The sequence below is a fragment of the Vipera berus genome (assembly GCF_964194415.1).
Source record: "Vipera berus genome assembly, chromosome: 1".
In the NCBI taxonomy this organism is placed as follows: Eukaryota; Metazoa; Chordata; class Lepidosauria; order Squamata; family Viperidae; genus Vipera; species Vipera berus.
Window position 1 is genome coordinate 37738083 of NC_138202.1, and position 20284 is coordinate 37758366.

A 20284-nucleotide genomic window follows, 5' to 3' on the forward strand; every position below is an offset into this window, starting at 1 on the left:
AAATAAAAATGATGCTCCGAGTTTCCTTAGAGATAACATAGCAGCCTAATAACAGTGGATAGGTAGGAAAATATCTCTGTACAATATCTCTGAAGGCAACACGGTTCAAACAAGCACCTGCCTTTAACATGAAGCATTTTCTTTCCTTCTTTAAATGAGAGAATCCACTTGGGAAAGTACTGTGATTCTATAGTCTATAAAAAGATTTGTTTATGTACAGTATTTATTCAATTTGTACAGCCCTCCACCCATATATGTGATACTGGGTGGGTCTCTTTTTGCAATCTGGCGATCATGAAGTTTTTTTGCAAACCCATCAGATATGTCTAGTCAATGACATAAATAATCAAATGAGCTGCCTGGAGACGATGGCTCAGTTAGCATAAATTTTATAGCTGCTCCAAATTCAGTAATTAAATCTTCTTACACCTAGAAATGGAATCAGAAACCACAGAGGGAATTTCTTTGGCTGCTTGAAGAGTTTGAATCCTTAAAGAGTTCATGACTGAGCAGATATTTGAAGAGAATGTCCAAATTCATCATAGATCATTAATTCACACCAAATATCAAGACAAAGAATACACACACACACACACACACACACACACACGATTGCAGCATCCCCTTGGTCATGTGATCAACTGGTAACTGAGTCATATTTATGAAGGTTGCAGTGTCCCAGAGTCTTGTAATCATCTTTTGAGACCTTCTGACAAGCAAAGTCAATGGGGAAGCCAGATTCACTTAACAACTATGTTATTGACTTAACAGCAGTGATTCACTTAACAACTGTGGCAAGAAAACTCATAAAATAGGGCAAAATTCACTTAACAACTTCCACTTAGCAACAGAAATGTTGGGCTCAATTGTGGTCGTAAGTCGAGGACCATCTGTATCATTTTATTTTAAAACATTAGGACATGACAAAAAGAACTTTAGAAGAAATATGAAATGTTTGCAATCTGAAAGGATTAGAGAATGGCTGGGTGTTTTTTTTAATTGCAGCTAATTTCCATGGGAACTAAGTTGCTGAAAGCATTACCACGTATTCAAGATAATAGATTATAGCATTTGGCTGACTTCCCATATTGAGTATATTGCTGATTTTATCTTCCAAGGTCCAAAGATAGGAAAGATAAGCCATTATCTCTTACTCATCCAAAGCAATCTTTTGTTTCTCTGTTTTTGTTTCTATTGCAAACCCCACTTTAGTGAGGTCACCATTATAACCAGATCTTTGTCAGTAGCTTTATTCTCCTGCTAAATAGTATTAGCGCTCATGGCTTCCTTTCTAAAAAGAGTTGCTTTCTCCACACTTTTACAGAGCAGAGGTGCATTATAATGGCAAAGAAGGGGTGTGCAATTGTAATTAACAGAGGCCTTTGCAACACACGTCAACAGTATCCAAACACTGCATTGGTGCAAACCTCTGGTTACTTACAGAGAGCTGCCACAGAATGTCAACGTTTGCCCCCAAAGGATCAATATATGTATTCTAGAATCATAAGTCGTCAACATGGATGGTATAGGCAAGCTTAAAGTACAGTGGGAACATTGTATTATTAAATTGCCTGTGAGCCAAATTATAACGCAATAGCAAGTGTGTGTAACAGCACACCCAGTAAAATGCAGCTGAAGGATGCTGCAGTTATTTAAATTTTACCAGTAGTTTATGTAAGAGCAAGCAGCATTATTATAGGAACTGTGGAGACTTGTTCTTTCACTTCTGAATCTTTTTTCTCCTTCAGTATGTCTTTTTCAGGATACTTTCCCCATGCCTGGAAGAGGGATTTTTGTTTATCCCATATCCATGGAAAAGCAGCAGGAGCAGAGATTTAGAATTCCTGCCATGTAATAATTTGCCCCTTAAAATCATTCAGCATCTCCGTATCACCCTTAATCATCAACTATAAGAACATACAGTATTTTTCATATCATAGTAGGATATGAGAATTTCTGGAAAATATGTTGACCACCTAAGAATTTTGATCTTCTTAAAACATTTTTCTAGAATGGATATGATTTGGATCCAGTTGTGCTATAGAGGTTTCTTGTATTCAATGTGTCTGTATACACATACGTGCTCCCATGCTACAGTTAAATGAAAACTTTTAAAAATGCCTACCTCTTAAACTCATGTTGCCTCATCATACTTTTGTGATTTAGGAAATGTTGCTATGAGGCTAAGCTTTCTTCCATGATGCCCAGATAGTCTCAGCAGTAAGCTACACTTGAACCCATTCATGCATAAACCATACGTGTTATCTACAGCTTGTCATGATGGTTTACTAACTGGGCTTGTAGTTTAGCATGGGATCTTCCTTGACTGCTCTATACATCTGCATTCCCATAGATTCTCCTGTCAATCACATCTAAACCTGTCACCTTAGCTACGAAGTATATTCTTGTATGAATGAACCTTTATTGTCAAAGTACAACCATGTATACATTGAGATTGGCTGAGCCTCTCTTCGTGCCCCAACTCAGTGACAAATCCACCATCTTGTTACACCATGTGAGCTAATTGCACAACACACCTGTTCATCTGTTATTTCCTGAATGATTAATAGCTTTAAGTTCAGTAGCAGTTTTTTCCAAGAATCATGATTTATAATTGGTGTGCTCTACTTTCCTTTGATTAAACATTTTTATGTTAGGACTCTAGAAGCACACCTTCTCTGTAACAGTTCCTGTCCTCTGAAATGAGGTTTCTCACCAAGATCTGGATGGCTCCCACTCTGGTGTTGTTAGAAGAGCTGTGAAAATCTGATTCTTTACAAAAGCCTTTGGTAAAAGAGCATGAGACCCCTCATTTTATAGTGCTTCGTATCTTTTTTATTTTTTTATGTTTTATTCTAACTTCCTTGGTTGTTACGAGCTGCCTAGTATAATTGAAAAATCAGGTGGCCTACAAGTTCAACGATTATTTGAAACCATGAACTGAAAGGATGATAAAAGAAGTAACTAGTTTTCCCCTAAAGATAGAACTTTCATGTTAACAATTGAAAATAGTGTTCAGTGGCATCTTAATTTTTTTTTTTTTGGTTACTAAACTGGAAAATATGAACCTTTTTTTAAAGGGACAACAATCCATTATCAGAATGAAAAAAATATATTTATTTTTAAAAAACTCATAGATATACATACAAGTAATTGAACATTTTGCTCAGCAGGATTTCTTTCACTGAAAGTAATACTGAACAACCTCCAAGATTGGTACAAAACTTTAAACATATCACAAGTAATCACACTGAATTAAAATAATCGAAGTAAATATCTGTGTTTCACCTTTTTGTTTTTGCGGACTGCATTATTCAATGACAATAGGTTCAAGCTATGGTATTATTTTAAGGTTTGAAACTGGAAAAAATTAAATTTAGCCAGAAGAAATGCTGGAAATTTAAATAATCAAATGCAAAGTCCCTTAAAGTATCGTTTGTTAGGGAAAAGGGGTAAATGAAAACAGTGATTTGGAAATATTTATCCTTCAAAGGTGTCATCAGCAGTTTTAATGAAAGGTTTAACTTTCTCTCCTCAAGGGCAGTTTAAATTAGATAAACATGCCTGTGAGTCAGAAAGGAAATAAAAGAGGCTGAGCAAAATTCAAACTTTAATTTGGCTTCTGGCAGGATGTAAGGATGGGGGTGGGGGGAGGGCAAAGGAATTTGCTGCTGAGTGTTGTTAAAATGTAAAGAAGTAAAGATTTCTGGTTTACAGATATGTTAAAAATCTGTCCTGAGAGTTGTCAAGTGAGGTTCCTTATACACGAGGTAATGGATGCAATTAGAATGACACAGCAAAACATGGACCTGTTCTGAGTATCAGAATAATGTTGCTGAAATGATAAATGGTTAGAATTTTTTGCAAGTCAGCTGCCACTCATTCAAAGATCTACTGGTAAATCCTTCTGAGGACTGTGTGCATTTGCACTTGCTCAACCATATTTACATAAACTTAAATATTACAAAAAACAGCCAGCTTGATATAATGGTTAAGATCAGGCTAGGAACTAGGAGACTTAACTTCTATTCCTGCCTAAGGCACACAACCAGCTGGATTACCCTGGGTCAGTCATTCTCTCAGCCCTAGGAAGGAGGCAGTGAGAAACCTTTTTATAGGGAAATTGTGTATGTAAAAAGCATATATTAAAGAAAGCCTATATTAATGTGTCCCTGAAGAACAATTCCATAAAAAAATAAATGCATTTATGTGTTTTAAAAAAACATAACAAATTAGAAACACATGACTGAATGTATATAAAGCCAGTTCATCCAATCCCAATGGTGGCTGAATTTGAGATTTGCAAAGTTGTTAAGTATGAAACAGTTTACAAAATGCCCCTGTGTTGGATAACTTCTTGTATAAAGAGCTTTGATTATTGAAACATTTGTTCACATAAAACTAGTGTTGATAATTACTTCACAGCAGAAATAATGTAATCCATTGGTGTTGAAAGCATTAGTCCCAGTAACAATGCCAAGTTTTCTCTAGCATCTCAATCAAAGGCTTCCTCTTGAAGATGCAGATCGTTTAACATAAACCTTCATGGTGCTACCTGGAATTAAGTATGTCAAATTGCTTTGAAAAATAGCAAGAGGACGCCCTGAAGGGGAAAAGAAGGATTGAAATGCTGTGAAAAAGAATATTGACAACAGTAAATAAGATAATTGTGCACAGGTTAAGACTAAATGGTACAATGGAAATGTTATTGTACTCCAGAAATGCTTTAGATCTTGGTCACCACAGGATTCCTGTATTTCTATAGAGTACCCCCCACAAAAAGGGCCAATGGATGTTCCACACCACACTCAATGCAAATTCCCCTTCTGGCCATAAAGGTGGAAAGAGGAAGGATGGGGAGAAACTGATACAGTAATTCAACAACATAGTGTTATGATTCTCAAGAGAGCAGTTAGATTGTATAAAATATGTCACAAACTGGAGCAGAATCAATCAACATCTTCAGGGGATATTTAACACATATTCGAGCTTTGCTGGTGTTGGTGTTGTCATCCAAGACATCTGGAAGTATTAGAAAAAGCTGCCTTATACTTTAAAACAACCTTGCCTAGCTTAATGCCTTCGAGGTGATCTAAAAATCCTTTTATCCTCAACTACGGTGTACTATATGTAAATGATGGGATATGGAATTCAACATATCTGGCAGTCTCCAAGTTGGGAAAATCTTCAGACTCGAATGTAATGAATATGGCACTGCTTTAGGTATATTACTCCTTTCCCTTTCCCTGCTAATTTGTCTACAGAAGTTTATTATTATTAAACAAAAATAATCTGGGGGTATCACCTGATTGTCTGGACTTGAAAATTAAACAAGGCCAGTCCCAATTAACACTAGGCACATAGATAGGAGCAGTGGTGGTATTCAAATATGTGAACAACCAGTTATTTGTGTGGATGCCGCTTCTGGAAGTCCATTCTGGGCCTGGGCAACAAAAAATTAGCTACCGGTTCTGCCGAAGTGGTGCGAACCGGCTGAATCCCACCACTGGGTAGGAGTCTGGCAGTAGAATGATTTTTTAATGTTAGTATCGAAAACAAGAAGTGGTAGTAGTAGTAAGTCAGTCAACCACCACTCAAGAACTGACCTGCTGGCATTTGGGTTAGTCCTTTAATAGTCAACCCTGTTTTTATATTCTGCCAAGCTTTTGTGAGGAGGGTTTTATTAGGAATAACAAGGGAGAAGTGATTATAAAAATGGAAGAAAGGGTGTCTTCCTGCCTTTTATCTTTCTGCAATGGATCTTCACTTAGATAGGGATGCAGACTGATGCTATAAGCAAAGACACTATCAGTTACCAACAAGCATAAGCAAAGTTAAGTTAGGAGTCCTAACATTTTTTTCTTTCTCATAGAACAATCAGCTCAAGAAAAAGTTCTAAGAGTATTTCCTTTCCATTCCAGAGAACATTAAACTATTGAAATTATTGATAAACAATTCCTTTCCATAAGCAGAAAATTTCTGCAAGCATGTTCTAAATAGAATACAATAATATTCCATCTAGGCTTAGTATTGCCAGACAATATGGTCTTTCCTGATTATGCTAGTTATTTTAAAAGAAGACACCAAGAACAGAAATTGGGAACTTCATCACTAAGCTATAAGATTCTTAGAAAGCACTGAAACACAAAATTAATATAACTAAGATAATTTGTTGAGATAATTGGCATATATTAACCATATTGATAATACAATTAATATATTGTTCAAATAGAGAAAAGTGCAAATTCTTGACTGCTCAATCTGCCTCTATGGTGTGCATTAACGCTCAGATGTCTATAGAAATGTCAGATAAAATTGGACACAATCTTCATTGGAAGATTGTAATTGATGTAAATTAAAGGACATTCATGAAGCATGTCGCTTTGGGAATATAGATAAAAAGAATTATCACAAATATTATAAGAGCAGTTCTCATTTTTAGAACCTTTATCTTGGATACCCAAGGTATTTTATACAAAAATTTGTATACAACACGCATTACTTATCCTGTCTTTGGTAGTTACAAAAGTTATTTAATCAGAGTAAATCAGTTTCAATTGGCAAGCAAGGAAGGAAGGAAGGAAGGAAGGGAATTTGATGTAACTTCATGGCTGAAAATATGCATCTCAGTATACCATATCTCAAATCTGTGCCTGAGGATAGATAGATTTAAAATGTATTCTTTAAAGACAAACAAAATTCAATTTAAGCAGGAGAAAAATCTGTGAAGCTGATAAAACAGATGAAGCCAACACATAAAAAAAACTACTTACCTTGAATGTTTTGAATGATCACTTTCTCCAGAGTAGAACTAAAATAACAGGATGTGGAGATATCCCCTACATCTTTTTATTTTGGGTATTTCTAAAGCTGTTCATGGTTCTGCAAAGATTTTTATGAGTGCTTTTATCTAAATATGCTCTTAACCTATTCGGAATCAGAAATTCTGCCTTCCCAGGATACCTGATTATGGACAGAGCTGTATGCATATACAGACGAATGCCCTTTCAAAAATTGCATAAAATACGGAAGATCTTGCAAGCAGCTGGTAGTGTTATACTACATGAATATATCTTTCCTGCAGTTTACACTTATTCAAATCCAAGTAAAAGCATGCATAGATCTTCTGTGAATCTTTTATGGATTTTTGAGGAAAATGCCTATGTGATGTTCATAATGCCATCTATTCTCACCTGTCCATGTTCTCTGTGGAGTGATGATAAAATATTGGCACTGTGGATGGTAACTGCAAATGGAGGCAGCTTCTTCTACATTATGAACAGACAACATGCATCTCAAAGGGCTATACGAAGGCCAACACTTATAGTCCTCTGTATCCGTACTGTGCAATCCCTTTACGACAAAATATTCTGAGGATAGGGAGAAAAGATAAAGGATTACTACTACGTACCTGTTGGAAACTCAGAAGTATTTCAGAAATGAGAAAAATGGAAAGGATGTTTTAAGATTTTGCATCCCAACCAGAACTTATCTTCCCAGGCATATCTAGCAAAACAGTTGTAAATCTTGTCTCTCTCACACATACCAAAGCTACTCTTTATTAACAGGGTGGAAAGCCATAACTTTAACTCTTGTCTCCTTGGACATCCTTCATGCCATCAGTGACTCTATTTTTGCATTTAGAAGGGTGAAGAATTTATTACATAAAGAAGTAGGCGTTCCATTCTCCAAACAATCCTGCAAGAATTTTCAAGCTCTGGCAACTTCTTCCACATTTTAAAAGCATTTCAAAAGAAATCAATAAATTTATTCATAATGAAACTGACCTAAGCATACCACCTAAAACTAGAATGTTCAGAAGATAAGCCATTACACAATCTATGGATATATGAAATAGAAATAAGGCTATGACCACAAGCAACATCCTCTAATGTTGTAGACAACCATTTTGGAGCCTAAGATACATTTGAAGAGTTGAAGCTTACAAAATAGTCAAAGTTTTGTTTTATAAAATGTCATTTCCTTATATGTTGGTTTTATTAAAACAATATTTTTAAAATGTCAAATGAGCATTAAGTGGGCATTAAGAAAGGAACCGAGGGTGTTCATTTAGACCAGATTGCCAATCCCAACTGCCATAGCTATATGCACAATATTATCTTAAAAGGGAATCAAGCATGTACACTTGGCTGCTCTGAAGCTGATTGACTTTTCAGATGTATGTTGTATAAATAATAGCAGAGGAATGTGGCTGACACTCATTAGCGTCAATGCTAGAAGGTATGGTATGTCCTCATTTCCCATCATAGATTTACTAATGCATGAGAGTTGTTCAAAAGAAAAGCTCCCAAAATGAAGTAAATCCTACTCAATGCAGTCAGAGGTCCCTTTTTAGGGAAAGCTAATTTTACCAAAATCTCAATGACTCAAATCCCAAAGGGATTTATGTTGACCAAGCTAGCATTGATTACAATGGGCTTTAATTAAGCACATTTTAACTGGGTCAGGTCCTTATGCATTTAGTCTGATCTTCCTCACTAGTTATGATATCCATACCTTTTAAGTGAGAAGGCTTTTTCAGCAGATAAAGTCCTGACTTGTACAAATGCAAAACTTTTTTGAAAGCTCGTAGAGTTTCATTTGTTCCATATCGTAAATCACCTACATGCAGAGGGGAAAAGAATGTTGTAAGGCGAAAAATACTGTAAAGCAGTTCTTGTTTATATAAACATTTTAAACATATATTTAACATTTTGAACTAGCACGTACCTGTGGCATTCAAGATGTCCTTCAAAATTGGTTGCAAAGCAATGGGTGCAGTATGTGGTAAGAGATAAGTGAAGAAATACCTAAAAAACATATATGAAGCCTTACATATTTAAACAGAAATATGCCAAATTTTAGTAAAGATTTAGTAAAGATTGATAACAAAAAACTTAAATCTTATAATTTCTAACAAAATGAAATTGAAGCTTCTTGGCTAGAGCTAAATTCAGAACAGAAAAATCTGTTTACACCAACAAGGGCTTTTTATTTTTATTGAAATGTTTGGTCCACCCCATAATGAAACAAATCTTTATCAATGAAATGATGCTTCAAGTTTTGTCCATGAGCCTCCCAGAAGTGAATTGGAACATATTTGAAATATCCCATTTGTAAACACCATTTACCCAGTTTTTGTGCCTGAGAAGAGGATATAATGAGATAAGAGAGGCATCAGTGCATGTGACTTGGCAAGAGAAAATTCATTAACTAATTCAAAGAAACTCACCATTTCTTGTTTAAAGTGTGCATACTCAGCAATACATTAATTTTAAAGAACTGCCTGACTCTTTGGTCCCACTCTCATGAGCTAATTGTGGCAAAGTCACCTACAGGATTTACATATCATGTTAAGCCATAATATATCTTGACTTATTTATCCAATTTATATGGCCACCCAAATCATTAATTGTCACTCTGGGGTTAAAAGAGAAACTGATACTCAACTTGCTCCAACCTGGTGCCCTCCCATATATTAGTTGCTCTGAGAATGAGTAGTGCTACCTTTCATTTTCTAATAAAGTCAGTCATGCAGGAAGAAGGCTTACATTAAGCACTACTATTTCTATCTCAGCAAAATTTTGAACAATGTTATATTCATACAAATTAATACAAAGAATACTTTTTCAGATCTACTGTCTGTTACAACTTACTTTTTTTGTTGCTTCCTAGTAAGCTAGTAGACACTTGTTAGTGCTGCCTAAGTTTGCCTGAATCTAAGCAGTACTCTAAGTTTGCCTGGATCTAAACCTTACTCTCATCAAATAAATCTTGAAAAATGTAAGATTTTTCTGCTTCCATCTTCCTTTCTAAGTGAGATCCATTTAACTAGCAGAAGCAATCATTTAATTCTTAGTATAACATATCAGCACTGATGGGGTCAGCATTCCTTCCATCTACTTTTAGCCATTTGTCTAACCAACTTCAGACATATAGTACCGTACATACTGTCCAGTACGTTATTCCCCAAGCCTGAGGAATTTTTGAAAGCAAACAAAAAGTAACTTAATATGTGGTTTCCAGGGAAAAGCATTTATGAATGATAACTTTAGTCAAACTACTATGCAACATGCACCAATGTTTAAAGAATTATAGTAATGTAGAACAACTTCCTGTAAATTAGCACTTTCCAGATGTATTGAGTAAAAGACCCAGAATTCCAGACACATTGGTCTTCATAGATAGAATTTTGAGGATTGCAATCTAATACGGCAGAATACAGTAGTTGGAGAAGTCTGACAAAAAAAATACTACATGAAAGTAAATGCTAAAAATACATGGCATATGTGATGATGTTCTACTCCAGTTCTTTTTCTTTTAAACTTACCGGTTTTTCTTTATCCAACTTACCGATATGCATTGAAAAGATTCCGTTTCTCATTTATTCCTTTACAGTTCCTATGGCTGGCACATTTCAGAAAGAAGGTTTTTGTGGGGAATTTGAGAATGCAATCTTGATCCCTTTTGCAAGACAGCTCCTCAGTGCTCACATCATCCAGGTCTGTAACTTTCAGGAGCCCATTCACCATAACAAATTGCCTTGGTTGGAAATCTAGAAGAGCAATGGAACCCAGAGGAGAATTTGCCAAGTAATAGAGCAGTTCTACCAGTTCCAGACAAATCTGAAAGATATGATAAACAAATAAGAGATTTTCTTACATTATAACACCAGCAGTCTACCTTTCTTCCTATTATTTTGCAGCTCAATGCACAATTCATTGGAATTACAGTATATCTGCTATGGCAAAAATGTAAGACCTTAATGTATATGTTGATCTAATGTAACAATGTAATGGGATCACAGCTAATTTTCCCATATTGTTTAATTGCACCTTAATATGCATTCTAAAGTTAAACAGACTACTAGTAGTTTACTGTAGATAAGTTGCCTTTGAAACAGTCCAGAAATGTCAGTGCAGAGAATTTGCTCCTGCCTATATCTGTTTACAGATATACTGACACTGATGTGTTACAATACTTCTAATAGCTTCCAGGCCCAAAGATTTATAATAGCTAGAATGTCTCCAGGAATGGCATGTCCACAGGATTTACACAGAAGTTTAATACCATGTTTTCAAGAGCAAAGATCTTCCCCAGACCTTCCTTCTATCATGATTCAGGATTGGGCCTATTGCTATTGATAAAATCCTCTTTGCTTTTGTTTCCTTACTTTAAATCTCTCTTCCCAGGGAATCTGCAGAAGCTGAATCATCTCCAAAGGGGTTCCAAGCTCCAGCATGGAAACCACTTTCATTTCAGGATATAGGCTATTATTATAGCATTGACCATGCAGCTGTCAGGAGAAAAACCGAATGAAGTATTAATACAGATGCAAAATATAGAAATTATTCTTTGGGAAAAAAATATTTTGCTAATGGTGAGAAAGGTCAAATGAAGATTTAAAAATTCAACTGCTCTTGCTACAGTAAAAGTATGCCTTACATAGTTGATCCTAAGCATGTTAGTAGAAGTTATAATTCATGAAGTTAATTCATCTGCATCTTGAAGTTGAGGGTTTATACCTCCCAGATAACTCTTTATTCTTACTTATGTTTATTTACCACTAAATCAGCCAAGAGTAATTTTCTTTCAAAGAGGTTTAGAAAATTGCTTCTTGTGGGTTTCCTCCGGTTGCAAGCACTGTAGGGTAATAAACAGTAATCAAACCAAGAAAGAGAATTCTGATTAGATGTTACCCACTGCACTTTATGTTTGGGATCAAATACTTTCTATTTTATTCAACGCTGCAAACTCAATTGGCATATTTTGAATGATACTCCCCACCTTTACCCTTTATCCCGCTAAATAAATATTATGGCTTTCTTGCAGAAAGTGAGAGGAAGCCATGGGAGAAAAAAACATCTTGAGCAGTATATGCATCAGCAGGGCTTTTTTTGTCATAGAACGCCCAGAATGGAGTTCCGGCACCTTTTTCTTTTACAAAAAAAGCACTGTGCATCAGAGCCCCAGGACTCATATTGGACTGCCCAAAGAAAGCTTACAAGGCATATAAGCATGAAACATCTCCCATTATTGTTCCCCAACATATAGTATTCCAGAATGGAACTCTGTGGCCCTTCAGGTGTTTAAATATAATATTTTTAACTATTGTGCATTTTCTTGGCAACGGTATGGCAGTGGTTTGTCTCTAACTTTCTCTGACATATTCTTCTCTACTTCTCAGCCTACCTAACAGTCTTAAAATTCCCACATGGTCACCAATCCAAGAAGTGAATAAGGCCAACCATTCTCAGTTTCTAAGACCTGTCAAGAGTTAACACAGCACTTTCATCTGCTGGGCATGTCCAGGTGTCACAAGACTAACACTGCCAGCAGCAACAACCAGCATGTTCAGTGGAAAGGATGCAGCACACTTGCAGATTATCAACATCTAAAGATTCACAGATTCATCACCACTGTGATACGCAGAGGTTAGGCAGATATTTATGAAACATGGCCACTGAAAGCTTAACTCACCATTAATTTGATTAATCCTCTTAAAAACCATTAAACTAAGCTGTCTTCATATTTTGTAGTAGCAAATTTCTGGAGTTTACAAACTGCATGTTGAAGTATTAAGTAATATAGCACAGCCCTACATTTTACTCCAAATATGCATTGTTCCCTCCACCAAATCCAGCTAGGACCATGAAGTTTTTTCAATTGATCAGTCATTACATGACTGATTTTATGTGTTGTATGTAAACCTAGAATAGGTCCCCTTTAAACTAATCAAAGGAATTTCAGAAGAATATGCATGCTTGTTGCACTGCACACAAAGTAATTTACAAAATAAAATATATCTGTAAGATTTCCTTCTAAAAGCTATGGATCGGCCTACTAATCTGAGAGGTTGGACTCAAAACAATGAGTAGTGAAAGCTTAAAATCTGGTCATGTGACAAAACCATTGGACTCATTATCTTTAAAAATTTATATGTTGCTCTCTGCAATGAGTAGTCAGCTTATAGATGTTGATATCCATTCCCAGTAAACTGGCATGAGCTACATCTTTGAAACTAGTAATCGAGGATATGAAAGTAGGATTGGGCTATTACCTCACATTAAAAGATCAATAATCTTGGATCAAGCACGCTCAACCATCACGTGGTTGAAAGCGGGGAGAAACGTAATTAGTTGAAATATCTTAAGAAAGGTACAGCATTTACAACTACCCAAAACATCCAGTTAGGCTCCTAGGCTGGGTCTCCTGCCCTCCTTCCCCGGCGCGATGGCGGTACTACGTGCCTTGATGATCCCTTCGTGATCCAGAGTCCGCAGCAGAATCGTCTCCTTCAACAGCTTGTAAGCGGCGAGCTGGAAACAACCTTCCGCGTGGCCGTAGCGTTGCACACAGCGACTCACGTCGCTGCCTGTCCAGTGCACGGATTTCAGGGCGATTTCCTCGCCACCGGGCGACAAAACCGCTCTCAGCACCAGCTTCGTAATGCCAGCCCCTACCACGCCCACGTCGCTCAGGCCGTTCAGTTGCGCGCAACCCAAAGGCTCCGCGACCTCTGCGCGCCTCGCGGTGGATCGCGAAGCGCGCGCTTGGACAGAGGCTACCAGGCGACTCAGGTCTTGTTGCCGCTGCTCCAGTTCCCTCATCAGATCCAGAGGCGGCGGAGAATCTAAGAGCCTCCAGGGGCCCGAGAGAACGAGGGCCAAAGCAAGGAGAACGGGCAAGATCAACAGCGCAAGTAGCGCCTCAGGACCCGGCATGGCGAAGAAGGAAGGAAGGAAGGAAGGAGGGAGCGCAGTGGCGAGCAGCTGGCCTGAGTTATCAGGCTGCGTTTGGGGAAACTAGAAAGGTGAGGCTTCAGACAAGGAGGCGGGTTCCCAGCAAGGAACTGCCCACCTCGCAGACTGGCCTTGCAAACGATCGGGTAGGTCGGAAGCAAGATCGCAGAAGTAAGAGCTACCCGCCCCCCCAAATTATGCACATTCGTGTTTTGGAGGACTCTCTCGGGGCGGGGCGGGGCGGGGGCGGGGAAGAACCCAAACCAACTTTTTCTTTTCTCCAGTGGCAAGGAGTAACGAGGCGACGACTGTTCGAGAGAGGATTTGGCTCGGCTACGAGCTTCAGTCGAATTGATTAAATGCAAATATCACTTGAAGATGACCCCCCGACATCCCCGTGATGAACTTCACCGCCGATTTTGTCAACCGCCGGAATAAACCCTCCAAATTCTTTTCCAGCTCAGAGAGCGATGCTTTTTGATCGAGCAGTTCACATACGCTGGATTCGAAAAGCTTGGGTTATCAATGTTAAACAAGGGCATTTGGGAGTGGAAAATGGGCATTTGGGAGTGGAAAATTTCTTTTACAGTTGTTGCTGGAGGGATAAGAATATAGGAAAACCTTCATGGGGGGGGGACTTCAAAGTGATGCAGAAAAGAACATGCTACTTACTTTGAAACGTTTGCCACAAACATTTCATGGTTATTAGAGCTCCTGCTGTTATTAAAGGTAGGGAGGGAATTGAAGGGAATGTGTATAAACCCAACCTCCAGCAAATTACAGTTCAAAAGCTCAAAAGCCCTAAGAGAACAAGCCACGGCTCTAGTTTCTTTGGTGGAAGGACAGCATGCAAATAAAACAACTAATAGAGTGCAAGTATGGAATATGAAGAAACTCACAAGCTGTCCCATCCCACACCTGGGGAGAAGGCTCTCAGGCATTCTGAGACCCCACAATTTTTGTTTGTTGGAGACTTGTACCCCATTGTTCTGGCACTTTGGAATCCTTCAGGTTTCATCACTTTAAAAAGTAAGGGGGGGGGGGGAAACCTTGTCCATTCCATTGCCATTTCTTAATGCTAGGACTTTGGAATTATTTAAACAAAACATTTTAGGGTGTTTTTATAGCATCAATGGATGTTATTGCACTCATGTTTTTAAGACAATACAGGATTAGGAATAATTTTGGGGCTGTGTTTTAAATGCGCTCTTATGTGTTAGTTAAAGCATTTTAGAATTTGTTTTACTGCCATATCGATTTTCCAAAATATTCAGCCATTGTATTGTTACAGTATTTGGGGGGAGTATTCTAAAGTCTAATTTGTATGAACATCCTTTAGTTTTATTAATGTTATGCCTATTTTTCCTATATACTTATAAATACCTGATTAATTTCCAATTGCACAGCTCGAAATGCTTTAAAAAATGGGATGCATTCTTAATAACATTTTGTGAAGGATTGCAGTAACAATTCTAATGAAAATTACTTCTGTCAAGCTGTTACTTTTTCTTACAATGAATTTCAAGCTTTTCCAGCTAGGAAAGGCTTTTCTTTTTATGTGAAAAAAGAATTGAGATTTCTCAAGATGCTATTCCTTGCTTTTTCTGAATATATGAAGTGTAAAGATAGATAAGTGGAAGAAATATAGTATAAGAATTAGCATATGAATTTAAAGGCACCGAGATCTATCAGTATGATTTGCTGGTATTTTAAGATGTCTATAGCGTTCCTGCCATATTTTTGTTCAATCTTTTCTTGTACCCTTCCTAGACAAGACACTTTCTTATGTGTATGAATGCAATCTGCTCTTACAATTAGGAATTTTCTCTGAACATGTAACTAAGATCAGTTCCTATAATTACAGTTATTACACTATTCAAGCATATGGATTTAAACACTATTCATAAATATTGGAAAATATTATTAGGGAAGTATTATAATGAGTGTCTACATCTGTGTACCTGGGCCTTAAATGGACTGTGATAATCTGGCATTAGATTGGCAACAAGAAATAAATCTTTTCAGCATTGACCATATTTCTCTGGAATTATATTCTACGATCCATTCTTCCACTGCCTGTAACAGGTCTTAAAAGACCCCTTTTCATTCCAAACTGATTTTAAATTCTGGTGCTGCTGTAGAATCTTAAAATGTTTTTATTTGTAAATACTGGTATTTTAAAATCTACTGTTTATCAGATATATTTTTTATATTTTAAAGATATGAATATGGAAAGCCCAGTCCAAACTCCCACGTTTGGCAACAGAACTCTAGGTATCTTTTGCATGGATTAGATTTAACTCTTCTTTCCCAACCACAAGTAAAGGGTTTTTTTTTCATGGGTAGGTACTTTTAGTAGAGATCCATGTCTTCCTTGATAATCTTTCCAGGTTTGTCAGAGATTAACTTAATTCAGAAATAAGATGAAGATAGAAAGTAAACCAGAAGATTTATTTTTAAAGGAAAAGAGCCATGAAATATCCTCTCTATCGGGACACCCATTTAAATCTTGACAAAATTTGGTTGGATTCAGATGAGACCTTCATACAAGTTGTGTTATCTATGGCACTTGCCTTGCCCATGGGCGTCCTTTGACCATAGCATGGACATTTGGTACATAAATGGAATCATCACTTTGTGAATGCTTCCATTCCTACTAGTGGATGCTGTGAAGAAAGTGGGTGGGGAACTCCAAACAGGATACATACATATTTTGTGCTATAAACTGAACTCAGCAGCTCTTCAGTGCATCATTGAATGAAATTACTTGAGGCCAGTTTACTGTATTATAATGGAAGAGATTTTTAAATAATGATAACTCTGAATTGCCCTACATACTTCTTAATTTTCTTGAACAGCCTTTTGACTTCAATAAGCCATCCTGCTTCCACATATATAATGATTTTTCACAAGAAAGTTTTTATGGAACTGCATTGAACAGAGGAGGAACTGCATATATGGACTAGATCTGAATAGGACAAGACATGGGGGTGTTCCAGATGATGCTGTAGGGATGTCTACTAGACCTAAGATGTAAATGAAAAGGAGTTAAACTGCACCATCCAGATGCTTTTGCTTCTGGACTGTCATCAAGTTCTATGGAAAAAAAACCTCTCTCATTCAACCCTGCCTGAGGTCAAATGGCTGCCAGCTGGCTTCTACATTCTCTTTGTTTTCTAGTTCCTGCTGAGAGTTGCATCCTTGTGTTTTCCTAGTGAGACAACTACTTCTCCTTTTGTGTTGAACCTACTGTTGTCCAGGTAACCAGTCCTGCCACAATCATTTAACCATTGAGTCTCTCTGCTACAACCACCTGCCATTAACTCCCAAGACTAGTTAAACTTAGCAAATGATTATCTGGTACTGGAAAGCAAACTAAACAATATAGGACTGATTTTTAAGTTAACATGTTTAGAATATTTTTATATTTATTAATAAAAATATCTTCAAAAATATATACCATATTGAAATTATCTGGTTTGGCCTTAGGTATGGTTAAAACACAGATTGAGAATTCTCTGCAGTTTGTATCAGCGATCATGGTTCTGCTGACTGGCCAAGCCATTAGGTAAAAAGTGGAAAAGTGGGTGGAAAGATAATCTGTAGTTTTAACAGATTAAATTCTTAGTGGGGTGATCAGGAATATTTTACAGAAAGATTTTCCTTAGTAACTTTCATGATTCAAGATAACTAAAACAAATTTTCATATAGTTAATCAAAGCCAAGTCTTGGACTACCACACTATCTAGTATCTCATCATAGATTCCACATCAGCAGCAGAGCAAAAAAAGCCTAATGTTGAATAAGTTAACTAGGTCAAAAGCTTGTTTGTTGGAAGAAACTGCAGTAATGATAATGTAGTTCAAAGGTTGAGAGGATAATAATTATTTTCCTTTTTTCCAACCAGAGGAAAAATTATAGTTTGTAGACCAACCAAATTTTGTAGAAAACCCAAACACACTATGTTTTGCAAGGAAACCCTAACAGTGGTTGAGTTGAAAGAAATGTGAGTGGAAGTGAGTACTGCATTCCTCTCCATCTCTTTCAGATTGTACCTTCTGTTATAACATCTTAAGATGCTCAAAATTGCTTAGACTAACTATTTAGTGCAAATTTCAATGCAGTCTGGGTAAGATAAAATAAGTTGTACTTAATAAAATATAAGCAAGCATCCAGTAGTGGCTACTGAATAAATAGGCTGGTGCTTGCCTAAAACAATCAATCAATCAATCAATCAATTCTTAAACTTCTAAATGGAATGGTGTGGTCCTAATTATCTCGGCTCGAAAGAGGTTAGGGAGGGCATCTTACAGAAAATATTCAGGGTTCAGAAAGCAGATATCTGAGAATGGAAAAGGCTTTCTGGAACAAATCTCATTCCTACTGATGAGACTAAATCAAGTAGGGTAAGTCATTTTTTAAAATTTAACACTAGAACAATTCTCATAATACCATAGTTGAATTGCCTACACTTAATGAATTTGGGAGGTTTTCTTCAATAAAGGTGAATGTTATAGAAAAAGTACCGTAGATATCTTTTCCCAGCTTCCTCACAATACTAGAATTTAGGATTATCCAGTGAAACTGAATAGCAAGAGAATCAGGACTAATAATACTTATTTTGCAGAGTACGTAACTGGTAGAATTTGTTATCGCAGTACTATAGCATATTCACAAAAGATTAAGATCTCTCTTTTTCTCTCTGTCTCTAGTGGCAGCTGTTGGGGATATAATGGTCAATATAATGCTTGCCAACTCTTGCAACAGCAAAATGAACAGGTCATTGCTTTGTGCAACTTTAATAAAAATTTGCAAATAATTTCTTAACACCTACTACTCAACTCCTTCCAAAATGAGTATTTTGTTTCTTTAGGGAACAGAATAGTAGTTGGAATAGCAGAAAATGGAAAGCATAATTGAAATTTTACCTTCCATTGAAATCATAATAACTCTCTAAAGTTTGGGTAGAATTGTAGGAGGTAAGAAGAAAGGGAGGCTATAAAAGTGAGTCTATAACTAGGAATTCTTAGAGGAAAAGATAACTACAGAAAATAAAAGTCTCTATAAATGGATTGCAAGAATGTAAAAATTCAGCGTTACACTAATTCTCATAAAACTAATAACAGAATGGAAGCAATAGTTTAGTAATTGCTTATGAGCTAGAAAATGTTTAAATGCAGTATAATACAAATAGGACAATTGTGGCTCTGAAATCCTTTCTATGCTTCCAAATTCCAAAGCTGATGAGGATTTCAGATTGTTACTTGTAATTGTGCTAAGAATCCTCTTGAAAACAGCATAAATGCAATCCTGTATAATCTGTAAGAAGAAAAAAATATCTAGGTCACTCTCTTTGTCTGTCATTTGTATTTCCTTTTTAAATTTTAAAACCACAGACCCCTAGTATTTGTATATACAGAAAAACATGCTTTTCTAAATTATTCTCTTGGCCAGAGAATTGTAAATCCACTTTCAATAGCATCTCTATATTGTCAGTTAAAATTTGTTTTACATTTCACATTTCTTCAATGACATATGGACACAGTCTATCCATAGAAAAAAACATCACACCTGACGTTGATATTGAGGTTATTATTTTCTGATTCCATTGCTCAAGTCTCCTTCAGTATTTTTACTGTATTAAACATCTTTCAGGCCTGCATATGTTTCCTCTAAAATCTATAGTTCCCTCTAGTGTCCAGTTTTTGAAATCTTGAAATTGCTTCTCTATGTTATATCTTATCAAATCCAAAACAGAAACTATTTCCCAGGAGAAGCTGTTTGTAATTTATAATTAATTCCAAAATTTTATTGTAAAAGTCCCAATATTCCAATTTTACCTGGCCTCAGTGTATTTCTAAGATCAAAAACTTATTTAGCTTTGTGTTGTTTATTTCAGTTTCTTTATATTCTTAAGCATATAATTATTATTTTTCTTTCATTCAATATTAAATGAAGACACATCTGACATTTTAAAACTTTTCCTTCAAAAAGGCTTTAATAGGTTAGATAGAGTTAATGAGCAATTTCCAATTCCAAATTCCAATTCCTAGAGGAGATCAACCCTGACTGCTCTTTAGAAGGCCAGATCCTGAAGTTGAAACTCAAATACTTTGGCCACCTGATGAGAAGGAAGGACTCACTGGAGAAGAACCTAATGCTGGGAAAGATTGAGGGCAAGAGAAGAAGGGGACGACAGAGAATGAGGTGGCTGGATGGAGTCACTGAAGCAGTAGGCGTGAGCTTAAATGGACTCCAGAAGATGGTAGAGGACAGGAAGGCCTGGAGGAACATTGTCCATAGGGTCGCGATGGGTCAGACACGACTTCACAGCTAACAACAACAAATATTTCTTCCCAGGCTGAAGGTTTTTTAAAAATATTTGGGGCTAATTCAGACTGTCCTTTGGCTCATTTAGAGTCCCATACTCCCTTCATAGTATACATGCTTTGCTTTCTGATTGTTGTGATTTGTTGGAAATTGATTATATTTGGAAAGACATCATCTTCATCAGCAATAGAACTATTGTGTACATATCCGTG

At 36.6% G+C, this 20284-nt stretch overlaps 1 protein-coding gene across 1 annotated transcript; it reads right to left on the reverse strand.

The window, feature by feature from the left end:
• Window positions 1-2545: 2545 nt before the first annotated feature.
• LOC308660393 (extracellular tyrosine-protein kinase PKDCC-like) lies at window positions 2546-13807 on the reverse strand. The gene is made up of 7 exons (XM_081314758.1): window positions 13251-13807; window positions 11174-11296; window positions 10354-10625; window positions 8731-8810; window positions 8518-8622; window positions 7194-7370; window positions 2546-4603 (listed from the first exon to the last, which is right to left on the reverse strand). The coding sequence occupies exons 1-7, from the start codon at window positions 13722-13724 to the stop codon at window positions 4500-4502; spliced, it is 1335 nt and encodes a 444-aa protein (XP_081170884.1). The 5' UTR covers window positions 13725-13807; the 3' UTR covers window positions 2546-4499.
• Between the last annotated feature and the right edge of the window lie 6477 nt (window positions 13808-20284).

Coding starts and splice junctions, on each gene's coding strand:
- LOC308660393 (XM_081314758.1), bottom strand. CDS start 13,724: ATGCCGGGTCCTGAGGCGCTACTTGCGCTGTTGATCTTGCCCGTTCTC. Junction 11,297..13,250: donor ATCACGAAGGGATCATCAAG/GCACGTAGTACC, acceptor TTCTCCTGACAG/CTGCATGGTCAATGCTATAA. Junction 10,626..11,173: donor CCTGGGAAGAGAGATTTAAA/GTAAGGAAACAA, acceptor CATATCTTTCAG/ATTTGTCTGGAACTGGTAGA.